Source organism: Apostichopus japonicus, chromosome 3, assembly GCF_037975245.1.
Source record: "Apostichopus japonicus isolate 1M-3 chromosome 3, ASM3797524v1, whole genome shotgun sequence".
Taxonomy (NCBI): domain Eukaryota; kingdom Metazoa; phylum Echinodermata; class Holothuroidea; order Aspidochirotida; family Stichopodidae; genus Apostichopus; species Apostichopus japonicus.
Genome location: NC_092563.1, coordinates 20,724,223 through 20,743,069, shown reverse-complemented (window position 1 = coordinate 20,743,069; position 18,847 = coordinate 20,724,223). Strand labels below are relative to the sequence as shown.

At 37.8% G+C, this 18,847-nt stretch overlaps 1 protein-coding gene and 1 long non-coding RNA gene across 2 annotated transcripts; one reads left to right on the top strand and one right to left on the bottom strand.

The window, feature by feature from the left end:
- Nucleotides 1-1,701: 1,701 nt before the first annotated feature.
- LOC139965419 (uncharacterized) lies at nt 1,702-5,834 on the bottom strand. Its single transcript, XR_011792239.1, has 3 exons — nt 5,595-5,834; nt 4,678-4,837; nt 1,702-3,055 (listed from the first exon to the last, which is right to left on the bottom strand). It is a non-coding gene; the product is annotated as an uncharacterized lncRNA (long non-coding RNA).
- Nucleotides 5,835-9,155: 3,321 nt separating this feature from the next.
- Nucleotides 9,156-17,998, top strand: LOC139965414 (monocarboxylate transporter 12-like). Its single transcript, XM_071967742.1, has 6 exons — nt 9,156-10,157; nt 12,264-12,560; nt 13,239-13,678; nt 15,046-15,271; nt 15,867-16,010; nt 16,599-17,998. Exons 1-6 carry the CDS (start codon nt 9,998-10,000, stop codon nt 16,802-16,804), a joined length of 1,473 nt encoding a protein of 490 aa, XP_071823843.1. The 5' UTR covers nt 9,156-9,997; the 3' UTR covers nt 16,805-17,998.
- Nucleotides 17,999-18,847: the final 849 nt, after the last annotated feature.

The window sequence follows — 18,847 nt, the reverse complement described above, 5'->3', positions numbered from 1 at the left end:
GACCACAACGTATGATGATGTTTATGATGATCTAATTTTATACGTTCATGTACTAAAAACTTGTGATCATGTACTAAACATATACGATGATGTACTAAAAAACTAAGATGTACATCAAAACATCCGATGATGTACTAAAAACGTAAGATGTACATCAAAACATATACGATCATGTACTGAAAACTTGTGATGATGATGAAAAAGCGGAAGTTAGAAAAAAGTGGCGTATGAATATCCATTTTTGTCGTTTGAATACGCGTATGAATATTCATATATGGGGCGGTGCTTGTATTGGATGAATACACGGGGTCGCTATTATTTTGCTCCTTGGTACGAAGGTTAGTCGCAACGTACGTAGTCATATACTTTCGTCGAAATAATAATACATGTAATGTTAGGGATAGCCTAGATTAAGTATGTGTACAGGCCTGCCTTACTTAGCCTACGCGGGATTTTTAAAATAAAACAATATACTACTAGTACTACTAGCTATAAGAAATGGATTCCCAAGATGCTACAGAAAAACGTTACATTTTTTGTTTACATGATTTAACGTTACTTCTCATTATCGATGAGAGAAACTGAGAACGAACCTCTGCCTCCACTATTATTACTACAGTGTCTAGTTTAGCCTAGGCCAGTAGTAGGGCCTATACTAAGTCTGTAGTACTAGTAGAGGGTACTTAGCCTACTATTTACTAGCACTACCAAGGCCAGTAAGGCTAAACGCTCTTACTTTTCTTACTCTTTCTTCACAGTCATAGTCTTATCAAATTGCAACAAGTCTATGTTCTTGATACAGTGCTAACTAACGTTCACGCATAGAAACTTTACACTAGACTTTACAAGGCATGGGCTATGAATGATGGCAGTGATTTCGTATGCTGTAGCCTAAATCATGAGGCCTATGTTCAGGCGGTTCCCGTTAGTTTCCTGCCCTAAATAACGTTAGTTTCCTCCCCTAAAAACGTTTCTTACCTCCTAAATCATGGGGAGGAAATTATCATTTTTCCAGGGAGGAAGTTGATGAAAGCATATTGGCTAGGCTATGTGGAAAGAATAAATTTAGTAGGCCTAGGTCCTAAGTGCAATAACTGTAGGAATTTCTTTTCCTTTCTACCTTTACTACAAATATCTCTTCCCATACAGCCTAGCCAATTTGCCTCCCTTGAAAAGTGTTTCTTTCATTGAAATCGTTGTTTTCTCTCCTAAATCTAAAATTACAGTTACTTCAGTACCTAACTCTTTCTACGTAGCCTAGCCAAATGTCTTCTTGCTTGAATTCCTCCTCTGAGAAACTTTACTTTCCTCCCTGATAGTTTATTTTTGTGATTCTACTTTCAGGTTTACTAGAAATTCTCAAAGTCTGCAGGCAGATGGACCTGTGTTCCTGTTATGGAAAAAAATAGTAACAAGCACAGTCCGCAACTGATGAAGGACATATTTAGACGAAGGCTTGATGATGTCAATTCTCAACTAGGAGGTGTTGTTCTTGCCGAGGATGACCCAAGGCACATCTCTGGTACAATTCGCCTGAGCCAACCTCCATCAGCTTCTTTTATAGCATCTTGCAAGTCATCATAGCAGGATGGGACCAAGCTCTACTTTGTAATGAGTAATCTATTAGTCTTCCTTGCATCAGCAAGTGATATCATATTTTTTTGGTGAGGGGGGGGGGGATGGAAATGTTGCACAGCTTGTTGCAAGCCATCAGAGTAGGATGGGGCCTAGTTCTACTTTGTAATAAGTCAAATCTATAAATCTTCCTCGCTTCAGCAAGTAACATTATTTGGGGGTGGGGGGGGGGTAGGTTGGAGTGATTGAAACCTGCATGTCTCCTACAACTTTGCAGAAATTTAAAAAGAAGTAGGGGTGGGGGGGGGGCTTCTTTTCTCAAAGTCATCAGTCATGCCAATTGATATAAAACATAATGCATGTACTAGTTTGGAATCAGATTTGGACTCGAAGAACTATTCCTTGTTTTAAATTTTTGTTGTTGTAAAGATCAGCAGACTTAATCTAAGCACATTCATCAATAAAAAAGGAGCAGTTAATTGAACTTGTTATGTGTATTGAAGCTTATTAATGTCCATGTTTCAGAATAAATTAGCACATTAAATTGGAAGATTTTGCAGATTGAAGTAAGAACAACAGTGAAAGAAACTGTGTGTTTATTCAAAGCTCTGAACGGTTAAGTCAAAGAACACAGACAAATAGAGAAAACCATGATTACGTCTTTCACAAAAAGAAAATGTAATATTAATAACATGTCTAAAATCTTACTTAGATCATAGTGGAAACAAGTCTATATTTGGCAAGGAATACAACTGATCAAGAACTACAGAACCGAATTACAAGTGAATGATAAAGTCAAGGAAATAGAGGCTATCTTTGACCCAAGATAACTTTGACCTATGGAAAACAATAGCAATCAAATACTCTCCAAGGGCTACTTATTAAAATGTAACAGTAAACCAACTTCTCTTCTTGAGATATGGCATTAACACTTATGGCTGTAAGCATAACAATGGGTTTATCTACCCACCGAGTGTTATCAACATTTGCCATGAAACCAACTTTCACTTCTTGGGATATAAACTATTGTCCTCAAAATGACCTTCATGATTAACAAAATGTATTACCTACTCACCAAGGGCCACCTATAAAGCAAGTTTGAAGTTCAACCAACTTTCACTTCTTGATATTGTTTATAAGGTTTCAAGAGTTGAACATTTGTTGACCTAAAATAGGGTTCATCTACTTACCAAGTGCTATCTACATAGCAAGTTGGATGTCCAACCAACTAACACTTTTTGAGGTACTGTTTTTACACAGATTTCAAATGTTGACCTCAAATGACCTTTGAACTCGATGAAAAACAATAAGGATCAATTAGGAACAATAAAGACTACATATATACCAAGTTTGAATTCAAGCAACTTTTACTTCTTGAGATGTTGTGTGTACATATATCAAAAAAGAGTGCCGGATGGGTTTCAAGCAGTTGCATTACCAGTTGTCGAGGCTGTTGAACATCTACATTACCAACCATTGCCTAAGAAGAAAAGTGAAGAAAAAAGAGTATCATTTATTTTGTTTAAGTTACAATATCATTGCTTTTGATGATAGACAGCACTGATTGATTGTGTTGCTTTGGGTGTTTAATATACATGTGATATAAGAAGATAGACTTAAAATATATTGTTTGAAAACTACATCAAGTACTACGAAGTGCTCTGTTTTTCAAAACTTGCTTTCAGACAAACTGTGTTTTGCTTTCAAAAAGGATAAGCAAATATAACCCTTTGATAATTGATGTCACTGTAAAATAACTATTTTCAGTATCACAATCTAGCCAGCTACTTATGTTGCTAGTATTCTATAATTGAGCAGGCCATTCTGTTATTACACCAGGCGCGTATCCAGGGGGGCGTTGGGGGCGCGCGCCCCCCGGGTAAGAAAAAATGGAGGAAAAAAAAAGAGAAGAAGAAGGGAAAAAGAGGGGAAAAAAGAGGAGGAAGAAGAGGAAGGGAGGAAGGAAGGAAGGGAAAAGAAAAATAAGAAAGAGAAAAAGGAGGGAACATAAGAGAACTTATAAAAGTGTGCTATGAAAGCAACTGTGGCTGGTCTTGAACTCGACCGAGTCGTCGGGAAACATGACGCATTTTGGTATTAGCCCAGGATCTACATGCAAACTGCGCACTAGACATAACTTATGTCCTTCGATGCAACACTGTCATGCAACACTGTCAACACTGTCATGCGTTGTACAACGCGAACTGAATGCTAATCGTTACCCCACCCCTAGAACCGTAACTCATACGATGAATCTAAAAATAAAAATTTCGCATGCGATTTGAGAATTGAGCATCATTTCGTCTGAGAAGTGTTATTTCCGGTGATCTGGGAGGTATATTTGCCAAAATTTTCTTGTACGCTACGCGCGAACCCATGGTCGCGCTCCGCTTAGATAATATCAGAGAACAGACACGCGTCAACACCATTATCCAAGACTGATATGTGCCCATGCACCAAAAAATTAACTGTGTCTGTTTTTCGAAATTTCCCTGACCAACATTCCTAACACATCTTCCCTCTTCTCGTGCAATTTTGACCGGTCTGTAGGGGTTGAAGGAGGTTTTTCTGTGGCTGTCCATAGATGAAATTTTGTGCAACATTGGTATGTTTTGAAGTGAATTTATTTCACAAGAAGTGTGAATTTTCAAATTCTGAACGAATAATGGGCTTAAAACCTTGAAAAGTAGGGCTGACGGGTATTGTGGGCCGCGACGTAGAATCACCTACAAAAGCAATGATCCACAGGAGATGCGATGAGGTCGAACATGATGTGTGACTGGTGAAAATCTTCAAGAAGGTTATGGATGGATAAATAAGATTGGGAAAATACTTGGTTTACTCAGGCAAAAGTGAACATCTAGTTGGTCATTTTCAAGCCCGATATGTGTCATTTCCGGTGATCTGGGGGGTGTCAAAACCAGAAATTTTCTTGTACGCTGCGCGCCAACCGATGGTGACGCTCCGCTTAGATAGTCATTCGCGCCCCCCCCCCCCCCGGGTTAGAAAATGGATACGCTCCTGTACACTGATTTTAATGTTTAAAGAATTACCAGCTGTTACTTTGCACCAAATCCCACAATTATGCATATTGAAACGTACCCTTATATTTCCCATTCGCTCCTGTTGGTGTTCTTCTATACCTGCCTCCTAGCTGCAGCTGCTGTTAGCCGGGTTGTCCCTTTGTCTGGTGTTACCTGAGCTAACCTCTCCGTCCTCTACTTTTGCCAGCCCTCCATGGTGTTTCCTCACCAGATGGTTGCTAAGAAGGTAGCAAAAGGTTACAAATTATGTCTTTGGATCAGCTGCTAAAATTTATTGCTCTCATTTACTGGTGACATATGACTACATGCTATATATCACTTTCATGGAATGGTTGTACACTTTACTATAACATTTATAGAACAGCAGACATTGCATGTTGCCCTAGGTTTCAGTTTCCCGACCTGTTAGTTCCTCCCCTGAAAATGTTAGTTTCCTCTCCTAAAAACGTTACTTTCCTCCCCAACATCAAGGTAGTAAAGTATGGCATTCAGGTTAGGAAACTAATATGCTTGTTGAATGAAACTTAAAAAAAAATGTTACTTACTACACTCACACATAATCATAAAAATCGCCTAAATCATCAATTGCAATTACTACAGTTTTGCAAAGCACTTGCTACAAAGCACTACCTAAATCTCCACATGGCCTAGCCAGTATGCCTTATAGCATTCCCTTATGGGAAACGTTACTTTGCTCTCCTGAAAAACGTTTTTGTCTCCCATGTTGTTAGAGGAGGAAGCTAACGTTTTTCAAGGGAGGAAACTAACGGATCCGGAAACTAACGGCCTCCATTGCGCTACACTCATAGCTACATTGCTTTTAGTGCACAATTCACAGCGTGTACACAACGTTATTCAGGCCTGACCAGTGTAAGTCACTCATAATCGATCACTAACAGGTTTGATTGTACTGCAGTAACTAGCCTGTAACACCGAGTAGAGTGATACAATATCGTCCTAGAGAATGTTACGTACCGATCGAGTTCTTGCTGGTTCAATGACTTTCTCTCTTATGTATCCTTGCTACAAAGCAGGTTTTATTTTCACGGAGCGACGAATTTTCTTGGGTTTTTAGGGCATCGTATGCAATGAGATATGCCGTAACTGTCCCTTCGCGCAATACGTACATCTCCTCAGCTGATTTTTGTTTACTGTTTACCTTGCTATTCAAAGTACCTTTTCCGTTATACATATTCACAAGGTTCCTTGATTGGGAGGAGTCTATCGAAGTCACTGGAAGTTTCAAAATACGAAAACCAGAAAATGTCATATTTTTGCACTTTTCGGGAATAGTTTGAGTTGAAACTTTACAGTAAGCTTAGTTTACGTCATCGGTATAGTATCCTAGTATTGGAAATTCTCGAGAATCAACGCAAATTGCTGCTTTAATGTGCTTTGCCTTTAATACTATTTGTTACTTAGTGTACATTCGTACATTCGTATGTAGTATACTGTATACGTTCCAAACGTACGTACGTTCAAATGCCAAAACAACGCGGTCTGCTAAATATTCATACACATAGCTATTAAGTATTATTACAGCCAATCCTCAGTGAATATCACACACTGCAAATTAATAATATAGTATGCTACCGGTACCCGTTGATTACAAAGTACCGTACCTCTAGGAATATCAAAGTTGATATCGAAGCCCTGGTTCTTAATGAGTTTATACTGAATATTCATACGCGTATGCAGACGCCACATATGAATATACATACGCGTATGCAGACGCCACTTTTTTGAACATCACTTTATTAGTACATGATCGTATTTGTTTTGATGTGCATCGTACGTTTGTAGTACATGATCGTATACTTTTAGTACATGATCGTATATGTTTGGTACATGATCGTAAATTTTTAGTACATGATCGTGTATTTTTAGTACATGATCATAAGTTTTCAGTACATGATCGTATAAAATTAGATCATCATTAACATCATCATATGTTGTGGTCCTTTTCGCGTTCCATACAAAGTTGCCCCCAAAATGTCAATGTTCGAGGAAAATCCATGTACATATTCCTTAAGCGCGCCCTTATTTAAAATCGTATAGTATTAATCCCTAAATTAGCCAGAGCCAAAGGGATGATTGTTGAATGGGATTCTACCGATACATCATCACACAAGTGAGGGATTACATGAGACTGCAAAGCTGACTTTTTAGTTTTTAAAGACTTATGAGTGACCACTTCACCAACAAAGGATTAAGTAAACAAGATCATCCAGGGCACGGAGAACTTACAGCAGAAAACTCTGAACCAAACGGAAGGACATGTAATCCCTCCTTTGTGTGATGTGTCATGTAGAATCACTATCAACTATCGCCCCTTAGGCTAGGTTAATTAAGGATTCTGCCTCACAATTACACTACACATGTAAATCTTAGTCTTACATGAGATATCGAAGCAAGTGTTTAAGAATAAGAATACAAGGCGTAAGGTAATGTAAAATCGAGTAGTTTGATTCGATGCACATCAACATAAACATTCCCTTCTACTTTCAAAAAGAAACCTGAATGGTTTTTTGGCTTGAATAAACTATACATATAATACTGAAATCAAACCAAAGCTATCTTTAATATGTCCATTTCACTTAGTAACCAAGTTAACTCTTAATAAACAACACTTTGCCTCTTATTTTGGATTACTTTTTACTCGAACAACTATTTTCATAAGCTTCTTGTGAATTAAGCTGCCTTAACGCCAATAGCAACATATCCGACAACTGTGCTAACTGAAGTTAACAATACCTCAAACAATTTTCCACACGGCACGTTTTCTTTTATAAGATTCTTGCGGAGATAAACTGCCTTAACGCCAATGTCAACATTTCCGCGACTGTGCTAACTGAATTTTCACTTACAATAGCTCAATCCTTCTTTCTTGCCTGAGCAACTACCTATCATCGCTTCTCGGCCTTTTGACTAAAATCATGTGTAGTATCTGATAGTGATACACACCAAACGATGATCGAGCCGTCACAGTCTCGATGCAAGGGGACTGGGTTAGAGAGCGGATCAGTCGTTCAGTATTTAGGTATTCGTGCCCAGGTTCTTTCCTGGTGACTTTTCTTAAAAAGTACCTATCATGGCATTTCGGCTGAGATTCTATACAGCAACGCTTCTCGGGATTCTACCTAAGATCATATGTACCATTATATCCCCCTTGTAGCTCAACTCTAATACACACCTGACCGATGATCACAATCACAATCATATATGCAACCAAGCTGGGCTTCACCCACCACCCTGTAGAGTGCATCAAACCTATCCTATATGCTAACTTACTCTAATTTGAATAAATGTCGGAGATTTAATTGAATTAATATATCAAAAATGTTCTATTGTCTCATATGGTTTATGCAAGGAGGCTGGGCTTCAGCACCACCATGCAAAAGGCATCGAACTTCTGCTATATCCTAACTTACTCTAATTTGATAAATGTCTGATATTGAATTGAATTAATGTATCCACCCCGAGAAACACCCTAATTGTCTATAAATGTGGCTGAAATTGATACATATAGGGTTCTTAACATAATCTACACTAAATTAATAGGTCTATTAGAGTAAAAAGTTATCGCAATGTTGTTATAAAAAGTCTGAAATTGGGTCAAAAATCGATTTAAAAAAAATCACATATCGATAACTTATGACCCTTATAGTCCTGATTTTTTACTTCGATCGAAAATCGAAACTATAAAAGTTCCACAATCAATCGATTACTGATCTGCTACTCAATGGTGGAGCAGAGTTTTAACATCGAACAAAATTCTTATTGTCCTTAAACTTGGCTGAAATAAATACAAAGTTTTTCAACAGACTCTGAAAAATACATTGTCATTTTTATAGACTCTTTACCTCTTACCAGAAACAAACACCAATAACGATTGTCATTATATTAAAGTCCATACGAAGCTTCCGTATCGCTTTTATCCACTAGGTGGAGCTTAGTTTGGTGGGCGAAACTGATTTACATGTCATTATCTACCCTGAGGTGGAGAAGTTCAAAGATGCAAAACATCATGGCGCATTCTACCGTATCAAAGTCCAAGTCTAATCAAGCATTTGTCAAGGTCTGGGTAGAGGCCTGCTTTTTTTGTGATTGCTCACCTTAATTATAACAATAATCATCATCATCATCATCATCATCATCATCATCATCATCATCATCATCATCATCATCATCATCATCATCATCATCATCATCATCATCATCATCATCATCATCATCATCATCATCATCATCATCATCATCATCATCATCATCATCATCATCATCATCATCATCATCATCATCATCATCATCATCATCATCATCATCATCATCATCATCATCATCATCATCATAATAACAAAAATAATAATAAATAAATCGACTACATAACGCTTGACTATGGAATAACAAAACAGACGGTATGCTATCAATTCCAGATAAATGCAATATTTCCCACAGAGCAGTATCCTACACTATAGCAGAACAAAGTTTTGTTTCCTTGGCGTTCCATAAATCGGCTACATAACGCTAGACTATGGAATAACCACACAGCCGTATATGATTTTTCGGTCATGTAGCAGGACTCCAGGAGGACGCTCCAGTAAAGGTTGCATTAAGAGAAGCATTGAGACATATATACTGCTAAACCAGTAGGAAGGCCCGTGTCTACCTTGCTAGGAAAAATATAGTCGCAATTTAAAGACGTTAACATTAACAATTTCGAGGAAGCAATGAACCTTGCACAAGATCGTGATATGTGGCGGAGGTAAATCACTGAGCATGTCGGATAGACGAGACTCAACTTATTACTACTAGCCTGCTACGTATATGCCGGATACGATCGGATATATGAATAACGCAACCCTGTCATCGGGTTGCATCATACTTTATTGATACTGGCAACGAGTGCAAAGTAGTCATATTTCCTGTTATGTTCTCGCGCAGGATAGAATTGATAAATTTGCATTGCTTGTTACATGGAGTAAGGTTGAACAAGTCAGAGGGGGATACAATTGTACTTTTTAGTAGGAACCCAGTAAGTAAGCCTATACGCACACACTTGAACGACGGCACAATTCATTTGTTGGGGCGCGATGATTGTAGGTCAAAGGTTATCACCGAGGGACCTTTGTCAAAATCTCTGTCAAAATAAACCTCGACAACGGTTAAGGACAAAGATATTTGTTTGTTGCTTGTGCATTGTAACCGATGTTATGAAGGTCGTGTGCTCTTGTTCGAATCAAGTGCAATATCAATACGAAGTGTAAAATCCTAATCATTCCATTACCAAGCCTGCTATGGTTTGTACGCAATCATATGCACTGTCAGGATTATACAGTTCAAATGCTTTACTAATTTTTACTTCGCCGTTGTAGATCATGCATCGCCGCATGGAAGAATGGATCAAGTGTAGGTGGGGATGGGTGGTATGTGGTGCATCGTTCTTCATTCATGTGGGGATATATTCGCTAGCCTACTCATTTAGTCTTCTTTTTGTAGACATTCAGCGAGACTTAAACGCGACCGCAGTGGAAACAGGTAAATTTTCCGTTTTGTTACCGGTATATTATATATATATATATATAAATAAATAAATATATATATAATTGATATCGTAGTAAGTTGGAAAATCCAGAATAGTGAAAAAACTTCCAGCCTCCACGGGATTCGAACCCGGGCCTCCCGCTTTTTATGCTATATATATATATATATATATATATATATATATATATATATATATATATATATGTTCTTTATCCTTTTTCGTTAGCATATTCAGTCATCTATTTGATTTTGAGATTCATGGCAAGTATGACTAATATCAACGCAAGTAAAATAATGAATCAATACTTTACCATGGGGATGTGGAAGTGCGGTAGATGGCTGGTCTCATGATAGAAGAGAGGGTAACCAAGGGCTACAAGGGGAGCGACAAAGGCGAATATAAGCTGAAAGTTGATTTCGCTTTATGTGTTTATAGATTGTGATAAAAATCATTCGAAGAGATGTCAGCGACTCATTCTGAGGCTGCAGCTCCATTAGTTCAAATATACTTTGAAGCATTTTACCAAAAGAAGAAGAAGAAGAAAAAAGATCTCATTTGTAATTTAAAAGTTGGAGGTGCTTAAATCAAAGCGGCTTTAGACGCGATTGTTTACCGTTGGTAGTATTCATACAATTTAACGTGGTTTCTCATTTCTCTTTAGTTTCTTTATTTCTCTTATTGTCTGTATTTCTACCTGCCCTTTTAAATATATTTCATTTGCTTCTTTTATTGGTGTATCTTAACGTATTAATTTGATTTTTACTCAAAATTCTTTTTTATTTGTCTTTAAAAATGAGGGCCTTGGGTAAGATTTGATTTGATTTGATTTATTTTGTTTTTTTCACGTGCAAATAAACAAGGTGAAAGGAAGTCTTCTATAAAGCATACAATAGCTTAACAATGTAGAAGACTCCCTGAAGAAAGAAAAGAGAAGAAAAAATTAAAGATCAAATTAAACGTCTCGACAATAAATCAATTATATGATATTTTAATTAATATGATGCAATTATTTCTTTAATATAACATTTTCTTAATGTTCTACACGATAATTTATTTTTAATAATGTCAGTAATAGAATTCCAGGTTTTTATTGCTCGATTTCTGACAGAGGCTTAACATTCCTGTTGAGGTATTCGTGTTGTGATAATGCGCATGATTTGCGTGTCTTGTGTTGTGGTGATGTATATCCGAATTACTGATTAAATAATTATGAAATGCATTAGGTAGGAATCCATTCCAAGCCTTATAAGTGCAGGTGGCAAGATTTACACGTATTATGTCATTAATTTTCAATGCATTCAGATCCTTGAATAGAAGGTTGGTGTGATCACGTGGTGCAGCATGTGATATGTGGCGGACAGCTTTCTTTTGTAATATAATTGTGGCTTAAGATTAGTATCACGTGTACCAGACCAAATTATCGAGTAATAAGAAAAATGTGGGACCACTGAAGTTTGATAAAGGGTCTTTAATATGTGTTGTGGCAGGTAGTGTTTCAATTTCGATAATATTCCTATATTCTTTGCAACTTCTTTCCTATATTCTTTGCAACAACAAGATAAGCTCTGGCTTATCGGGTCACCCTCAATTAAAATATAAAATAGTCTTACAGGAAAACAAATCTATTTCAAACAGTTGATAGTCCTGCTTTAAGCCACTCACAAGGTGTCCTATTAGTTGTCACCCTCTGAGCTTCAAGGGGTCAACATGTTATCTCAAATGGTGAAAAATTGGCTGAAGGAATCAACAGGTTATGTCAAGTTGATCCAATACTGGATCGCAAAACCTTCGATTGCTTGCGTCCGGCGGACGCGAGCTTTCTCTGAATAAGTGAGTTGACATTGTCAGGAAAATCAAAAACATATCCTGTTGAATTGGGTGATGACGTCACTAACGGTTCACTCTTGACTGTTGCAAGCTGCATTATTTTAAGTATTTGTAAAATTTAAAACCTCCATACTTTACCATACTACAAAATGCTATATAGAAGTGATTATTGACCCTAAGATGCAGGAAATCTCCAACATTTTCGTTAAGCAAAACAACTTCAGCCGTCGCTGTATATCATCCCTTCAATCATATTGCTCCAAATTCGACAGGTTGGATAGGGTCAGTCATATGGGGTGTTCAGATGTTCTCATCTCCGCTGGGAACATTTCTGGAATCCTGTTTCACACACCGTCCAGCTCTTATCCTCGTCATCATCGTAGCGTCTGCTGCAATATTCGTGTCATCATTTGCGCAATCGGTCCAACAACTCTTTGTAACCTTGGGCGCCATTTATGGTCTCGCCCTAGGGACATCTTGGTTCATCATGCTGTGCGTGATAGTTCAATACTATCCTGCCAAGAATACAGTTCGTGCTATATTTTTTGCCACGTTGGGAGGAACAATTGGTGAGCAAAATTTACTGATTTTTAGGACATTCTATCCATGTACACATGTTCTAAATGATGCAAATCATCAATATCTTTAAATGTGAAATGGTGTGAATGGCCTTTTACGATGCTTTCTCCATTGTTCCACAATATTATTGATTGTCGTTTGATTAATGGTCGATGCAAAAGGTGGCTATAGGAGACGAAAGTGACAGAATAGAAGAAACGTTAGCTTATTTAATGATAATGTTATGAAACGTATCCTCAACATTAATTGCGTATTCGCGTGGTATCTGTACACAAGACGTGGATCAAACATTGGGAATTGGTCTTATGGTAGACGCTTCAAGGTAAGCGCAAAAAAACAGATCTCACTTCCTCGAAATGTTAAAAGTGTTAAGAAAACAGTTATCAAACTACCAGAACATGATATGACAAAAGATAATGTTTATGGCTTGCATCATGATTGTAACTTGTAAATGTGTCAGTGTTACAGAAAACAACCATCAGACTGACTTAAAGAAACACATAAAAATATTAAAAATAGTTTATTACAACCATTGTTATTCTTCTGAGTCTCTTCAAAAATAGAAAGGAAGCAGGAATTGCAAGTGCGTCTAGTAAATTGATTGGTTGATTGATTGATTTCATTGTACGATTTTTTATTGTTGCTGTTTCTCTTCCCGACCATCACAGCTATACTTGTCTGTAGTGAACCAGTAAATATGAGCGTAGAGGCCTTTGGGTGGAGAAGAACCCTGCAATTCATCGGTGCTTTCACACTTATTCTGTCGTTACCACCAGCTGTTTTGATGTTCCCTCCAAAAGACAGAGTTTATGAATCACCACGAAGGGACTTTGAAGATAACAAAGAGGCGATATCAGGAAGCACATCGGATATTCGAATACACCAACAGAAGGTTTGTACCTCAAGAGAAACTAATCTGCATCAAAATGACTGCGGCAGGCGGGAAAACGAGAAGTCGAAAGTGGACAGAGGAGATGTTGTGACCACAACCAAGACAACGGCTACGCGTTTAGAGAAGTGGAAGAAGGTTATATGTGTCGATGCGTGTCTCTATAGTATCTTTACCGTAACGTGTGCTATGCTATGGGCTGTCTTCTTCATAAACATAGTAAGTTCGAAAGAAAGCTTATTTGTATTTTATATGTATATATATATTTGTGTGGCATGTCCATCTTTGTTACATCGCCATTTGTCTTACCGAATTGTAATATGCTATTTACACTTTGCCACTGTTGCCTTCTCAAAAGAGCAAAGTTAGATTTCGAGATGAAAAAGTGAACGAATCGGACTGGAAAGATTGCTGAAACTGGCGGTGAAAACTCGCATCGTCTACTTGATAAGTTTTTTTTTTCTTATTGTGTTGTTTGAAAAGAATAACAACTTCCCACCGCCCCTCCCATCTTCCCTGCACCCACAAACACAATGCAACACAAGTCGCAATCTCATTGTAGTGATACAATAGTATCGTCGCAACAAGTACCATTTTTTGTACAGTTTGGTGGAGGACATTTCATTTCCTGCTATCATTGTAAAAGTCATCGATCATATGTCATTTAGTTCATATTTCCAGCTTTACATATTCTTTCATATACTCATAAGTTATTTGGTACTGAAGTTACTGGCTCTAACCGGGTAGATTCATCTTAAATTTTACTTCTAGAGAACAAGGATATGACATGAAATGCAGATACAACCACCATGCAATGAAGCAAATATGTGTTTACTCAATCGACCGTGGCAGGTTCCGATGAACAAGGTATGTGTATATAGGAACTACCGTCTGCGCAACTAGCGAGATATTCGCGCATCTGCGTCAGTCACGTGACGGTGGTATTAGAAGTCGATGGTACCAATTGGCAAATCACAGAAGGAAACTTGACCGAGTTACGGTACCTATAGAAGGCGATTGATGCAGGTTTGAAAGATTCCCGTCTATTGGATAAAACAACTGACGGGTCAATCTAACAAAAATTGCAAGATGTGGTTAAAGAATTTTCGTTAAATTGCTTGTTCAACGTGGAGAGATCTCTTCACGTGCATGGAATGTTTGCGATAGTAATTCCAGCATTTGCAACCTGTTGCTTGCAAATGCCGTGCTAAAATTTTGAATCTTGAAAATGAAATTGACGAAATCTGCTATTTTGCAAAACATGAGCATCAAAAGGTTGATTTTGGCATAGTTCTTCTATGACGTTTGGTTGGACACTTCATGCGACCACAAGCTTCCATCAGAGAAACACCATGATAGGAAGCAACGGAGAGGCGAGAATCTGACATCTCCTGGCTGCATGGTGGGATACTAAACGAAGGCCGTGAAATTCTTACAACCTGTCTGTAAGGGAAGCCTCTCTCTCCACCCACCTCTCTCTCCACCTCTCTCTCTCTCTCAGACTGTTTGAGGGCACGGACGATATATATAACTTTGTTTTGGGTAAACTAATTCCCTTCTATACTTTTGACTTCTGTATCTTCCAGATGAGTTACTATGAGAGTGTCGGTATAACTTCACATCAAGGTGCTATGCTTTTGACAATTACCGCCACGTTTGAAATGGTTACCAAGGTAGCACTTGTTGTAATTGGAGAGAGGTTCCCGTTCAAGAAAACGTACCTTCTGTTGACTAAGGTCATCGGGATGATTGGGCTTTCATTGGCAATGGTTGTCGCGACCACCTTTCCACAGTTCGTCGTATTGAGTTGTGGTAAGTTTCAGTTACACAATTTTCATATACTTTCAACTAATTCGCATAGCGTTATCGTATGTGTACTATAGCGAATTAGACAAGGACGTAATGTTTTTAAGACATTGTCTTCCCGATATAAGGATATTATCGATTTCTGAATCTTTTACAAAGGATAAGTATGACACGGGAATATGTTGGCGTCTATTCCAGTGTAGGCCAGATCATATAGTCTGTGTGCGTTGAGTTCAAAGACTCAAAGAGAACAAGAAAGAAAACCCCTGCCGCTACCTAAATCAATCAGGGAAAATTAACAACTCATCTCTCCCCCCCCACCCCCACCCCTCACCTTTGAAATCCTTTGCAAGCCATGCACTGTCACTAGAATAATATTAACTCGTTAATACCATTCGTACTGTCACTGTGGTCATGCATGTCAGTACTACATTATGTGTTGATGCAATGAGAAATGTTCTCGAATGACATACACATGTGTTAAAATATCGAAGCCAAAGAGTGTGTGAAGATATAACATGCATTTCCCTTCTCGTGAACAGTACTACTGAATGGGAATGTGAAACCAAATGAACAAGTATATGAATCTTATTTCTTGCAGTGACCGGTATTCTTCGTGCGGCCTTTAACGTTCTTTTGTGGCCTTGTAGTATTGAAACCCTAGGACAGAGTTGCAGCGATGAGGTGATAACTTTAACATCAATATCCAGAGGAATAGGATTTCTTACAGGAACCATCCCAGCTGGTAAATAAAAGTTACTCCACTCAGTCTGCACTTTCTCAAAGTTATTGGACTGGCTGTGCTTGTGGCTTTAAGTATTACTTGCTTTGAAAAATAACTTAGTAAAATTGTAATTCCTAATATTTCATTTGTTCTTCTTTATCTCTGGTTTATTGTTTATGCGAAGTGAGTAGCGGGTGTATCGTCCAAATGACCTTTGTCTTCCCAACTTCCATATAAATTCATTTAAAGCTATACGTATTGCATCGGGGTTATTCTTTTTTTGTGTCATTCTGAACACCAAGTGATATAATATTTCTCTATATCGGATAGCTCGCAGGTGTAATTAAAAGGTATATCCAATCATTCACAGGCAAGAAATACAGAATAGTTGTTATCCAACAGGTATATGTTGTTATGATAATCCTATAAATGTGGGCAAAACATTTCTGGCCCAGCGTGTGGTGGGTAAAGTAGGTGATTATGTTTCCATGTGGCTGGTCTTTTCCCTTCAGCTTACCACCAGGTTGTAGCAAATTCACCATGAAACCTTTAATAATGCAATATTCGCCGATTCAACGAGCTAATCCATCGTTTCGCTCTCATTTGCAGGTGCTATCTACGATAAGTTTGGGTCATATAGGGTTTCATTCCTTATCGTAGCAACCACATCACTTGTTTCTGCTCTGTCGTTGTCGATGGTCCTCCTGCGTCAGAAATTTGTGAGAAGACGCTCTGAAGTATCAACAGGACCGCGTCAATGTAACGAATCGAAGAAGAGTTTGTACCTACGTGTGTCTACCGAAACATCTGTGTAGTAAACCAAAGACACAAGATGATAAGTATATTCCAGAACGTGTGGAGATCATCTAGATATTCATCTCCTGGGATAAGCCGAACAATGGCATGACTAGTGATGACATATGTTATGGAACTAAAGATATACCGTAGTCAGTATTTCCTTGTCAGTAATCGTAAAGAAAAATACTCTTTAGTGATTTGCATTACTATACTGAATAATAAAAATTTAACATATTTCGTTGTAGAAATGTGTAATATATCTATAATAAGATAATCCGATTCATCAAATTAGTTTGAATGAAGATCGTTCCTCCCTTCCGTGTAGTCTTGGGGGTTTAGGGACTCCAATCTATTATATGGAAAAAATGATATTTTATCCCCGACCCTATTTCCCCATCCATCAGTCGCTACGCCTCAACTACTGTCCTTAAATAGTAGCAACTGTGTGTCGCGCATATCAATTTCAACATATTTTTCTTATAAGAAGCGCCTATATGTGAACACACGTAATCGGCGAAGCAAGATATTGTTGTTAGCCTGAACTCTCCTATAATCTATACAATTATAGGCAATACCTAGAAAACAGGGTCAACAGTACTACAATTGTTTATACATGGGTTTGTCCTACCTATCTTGAGTTAAATTGGGTGTAAAATTACGCTATGGTTTCGACTCCAAGTTGCCACAATGAATCTATAGTAAAGCATTTGCCTATGTCGGCGTATGTCTTGAAAAATCGTGAAGTTACAGAGGGTTTCTTAAACCAGGTTTCTGTCACGTGTCTGTTCTCCGGTTGAATAACCATTGTTGTATCTATGAAGAATCACCGAGACGGATTCCTTTTCTAGCTGTTGAGACTGCAGGTCTGAGTGTCTTGGACCAAAACGTATTCCTTGTTAAATTTGATATTGTAAACAAGTTAAAGTACAAAGAGGCTCGCTGATAGCTTATATCTATAGTTGGATAGTTATAGAAGATACTTAATAGATTGTTTGCTTCAAATACAACTGCTGCCAATGTGTTGTTTACGGTGTGGTTTTCAATGTGTACTTAGTGTGTAGATTCACCATCTCTATTTATAGAACCTTGACCTAAACTCCCAAATGGTCAACTGAAAATTAACAAAAAATAAGAATAATGCTAAAACACAAGGCTCAATAAGATTTGCAATCGTGCTGGCGTGCGTGTGCGTGCGTGTAGGGGTGTGTGTGCGTGTCAGTGTATGTGATGGCTAACTTGTTAACCAGATATCTCCACTACCACATGCTAAATTAATGTCATACTTGGTAAGTACATTCCCCATGATTTGTAAATGTGCCCTAATGGTTGTAGTTCCTATCTCAAGAATATCAATGAGTAGACAACATAAAATTCTTAAAATTTTAATCTATCAGCAACCGTATGTCCGATTTAGTTCTTACTCGGTATGGTGATGTAAGTACACATTAAGTGCATAGTCTTTGTAACAACAATTTCCTCCCATAGATGTTCATGGTGGGTGGGTTTTTGGGGGGAATCGTCAAAACCAGCTTGCCAACACGATATCTCAACAAACACAGGTTGAATCAATGTGATACTTGGTAGCTAGATGCCACATGATGAGTAGATGTGCCCTATTGTTCTTGGTTCTCATCTCATATAAATATTGATAAATTGGCGGGGCTTAACGTTAAACTTGGTTCATACTAGTATGGTGATGTTAGTACATAGTTACATCTTCATGACGTCTCCAACTTGATGCCATGAATTTTCATCAAATAGGACAAGAACCAAATGTTCCATGTTATTCGTCCTTGACATTAGGTTTGTCACATTACATTCATACAATCAACCATGTTAGTTTTTGTGTGCAAATCATGCAAATATTAATCAGTCAACATAAATTCTTAATCAGTTATCTCTGAAACAGTGTTCTCGGAATAGTTAATTCGAATAAAGATCACATTCAAAAGAAAAATACTTATATTAAAGTACCATACGGACACCTAGCCAATTTGCCCCATATTCAGTACATTTGATGTGTGTGATAATCTCATTCAAAATCTGTTAACATTTTTCGT

Coding starts and splice junctions, on each gene's coding strand:
- LOC139965414 (XM_071967742.1), top strand. CDS start 9,998: ATGCATCGCCGCATGGAAGAATGGATCAAGTGTAGGTGGGGATGGGTG. Junction 10,158..12,263: donor CGCGACCGCAGTGGAAACAG/GTAAATTTTCCG, acceptor CAAATTCGACAG/GTTGGATAGGGTCAGTCATA. Junction 15,272..15,866: donor GTTCGTCGTATTGAGTTGTG/GTAAGTTTCAGT, acceptor TATTTCTTGCAG/TGACCGGTATTCTTCGTGCG.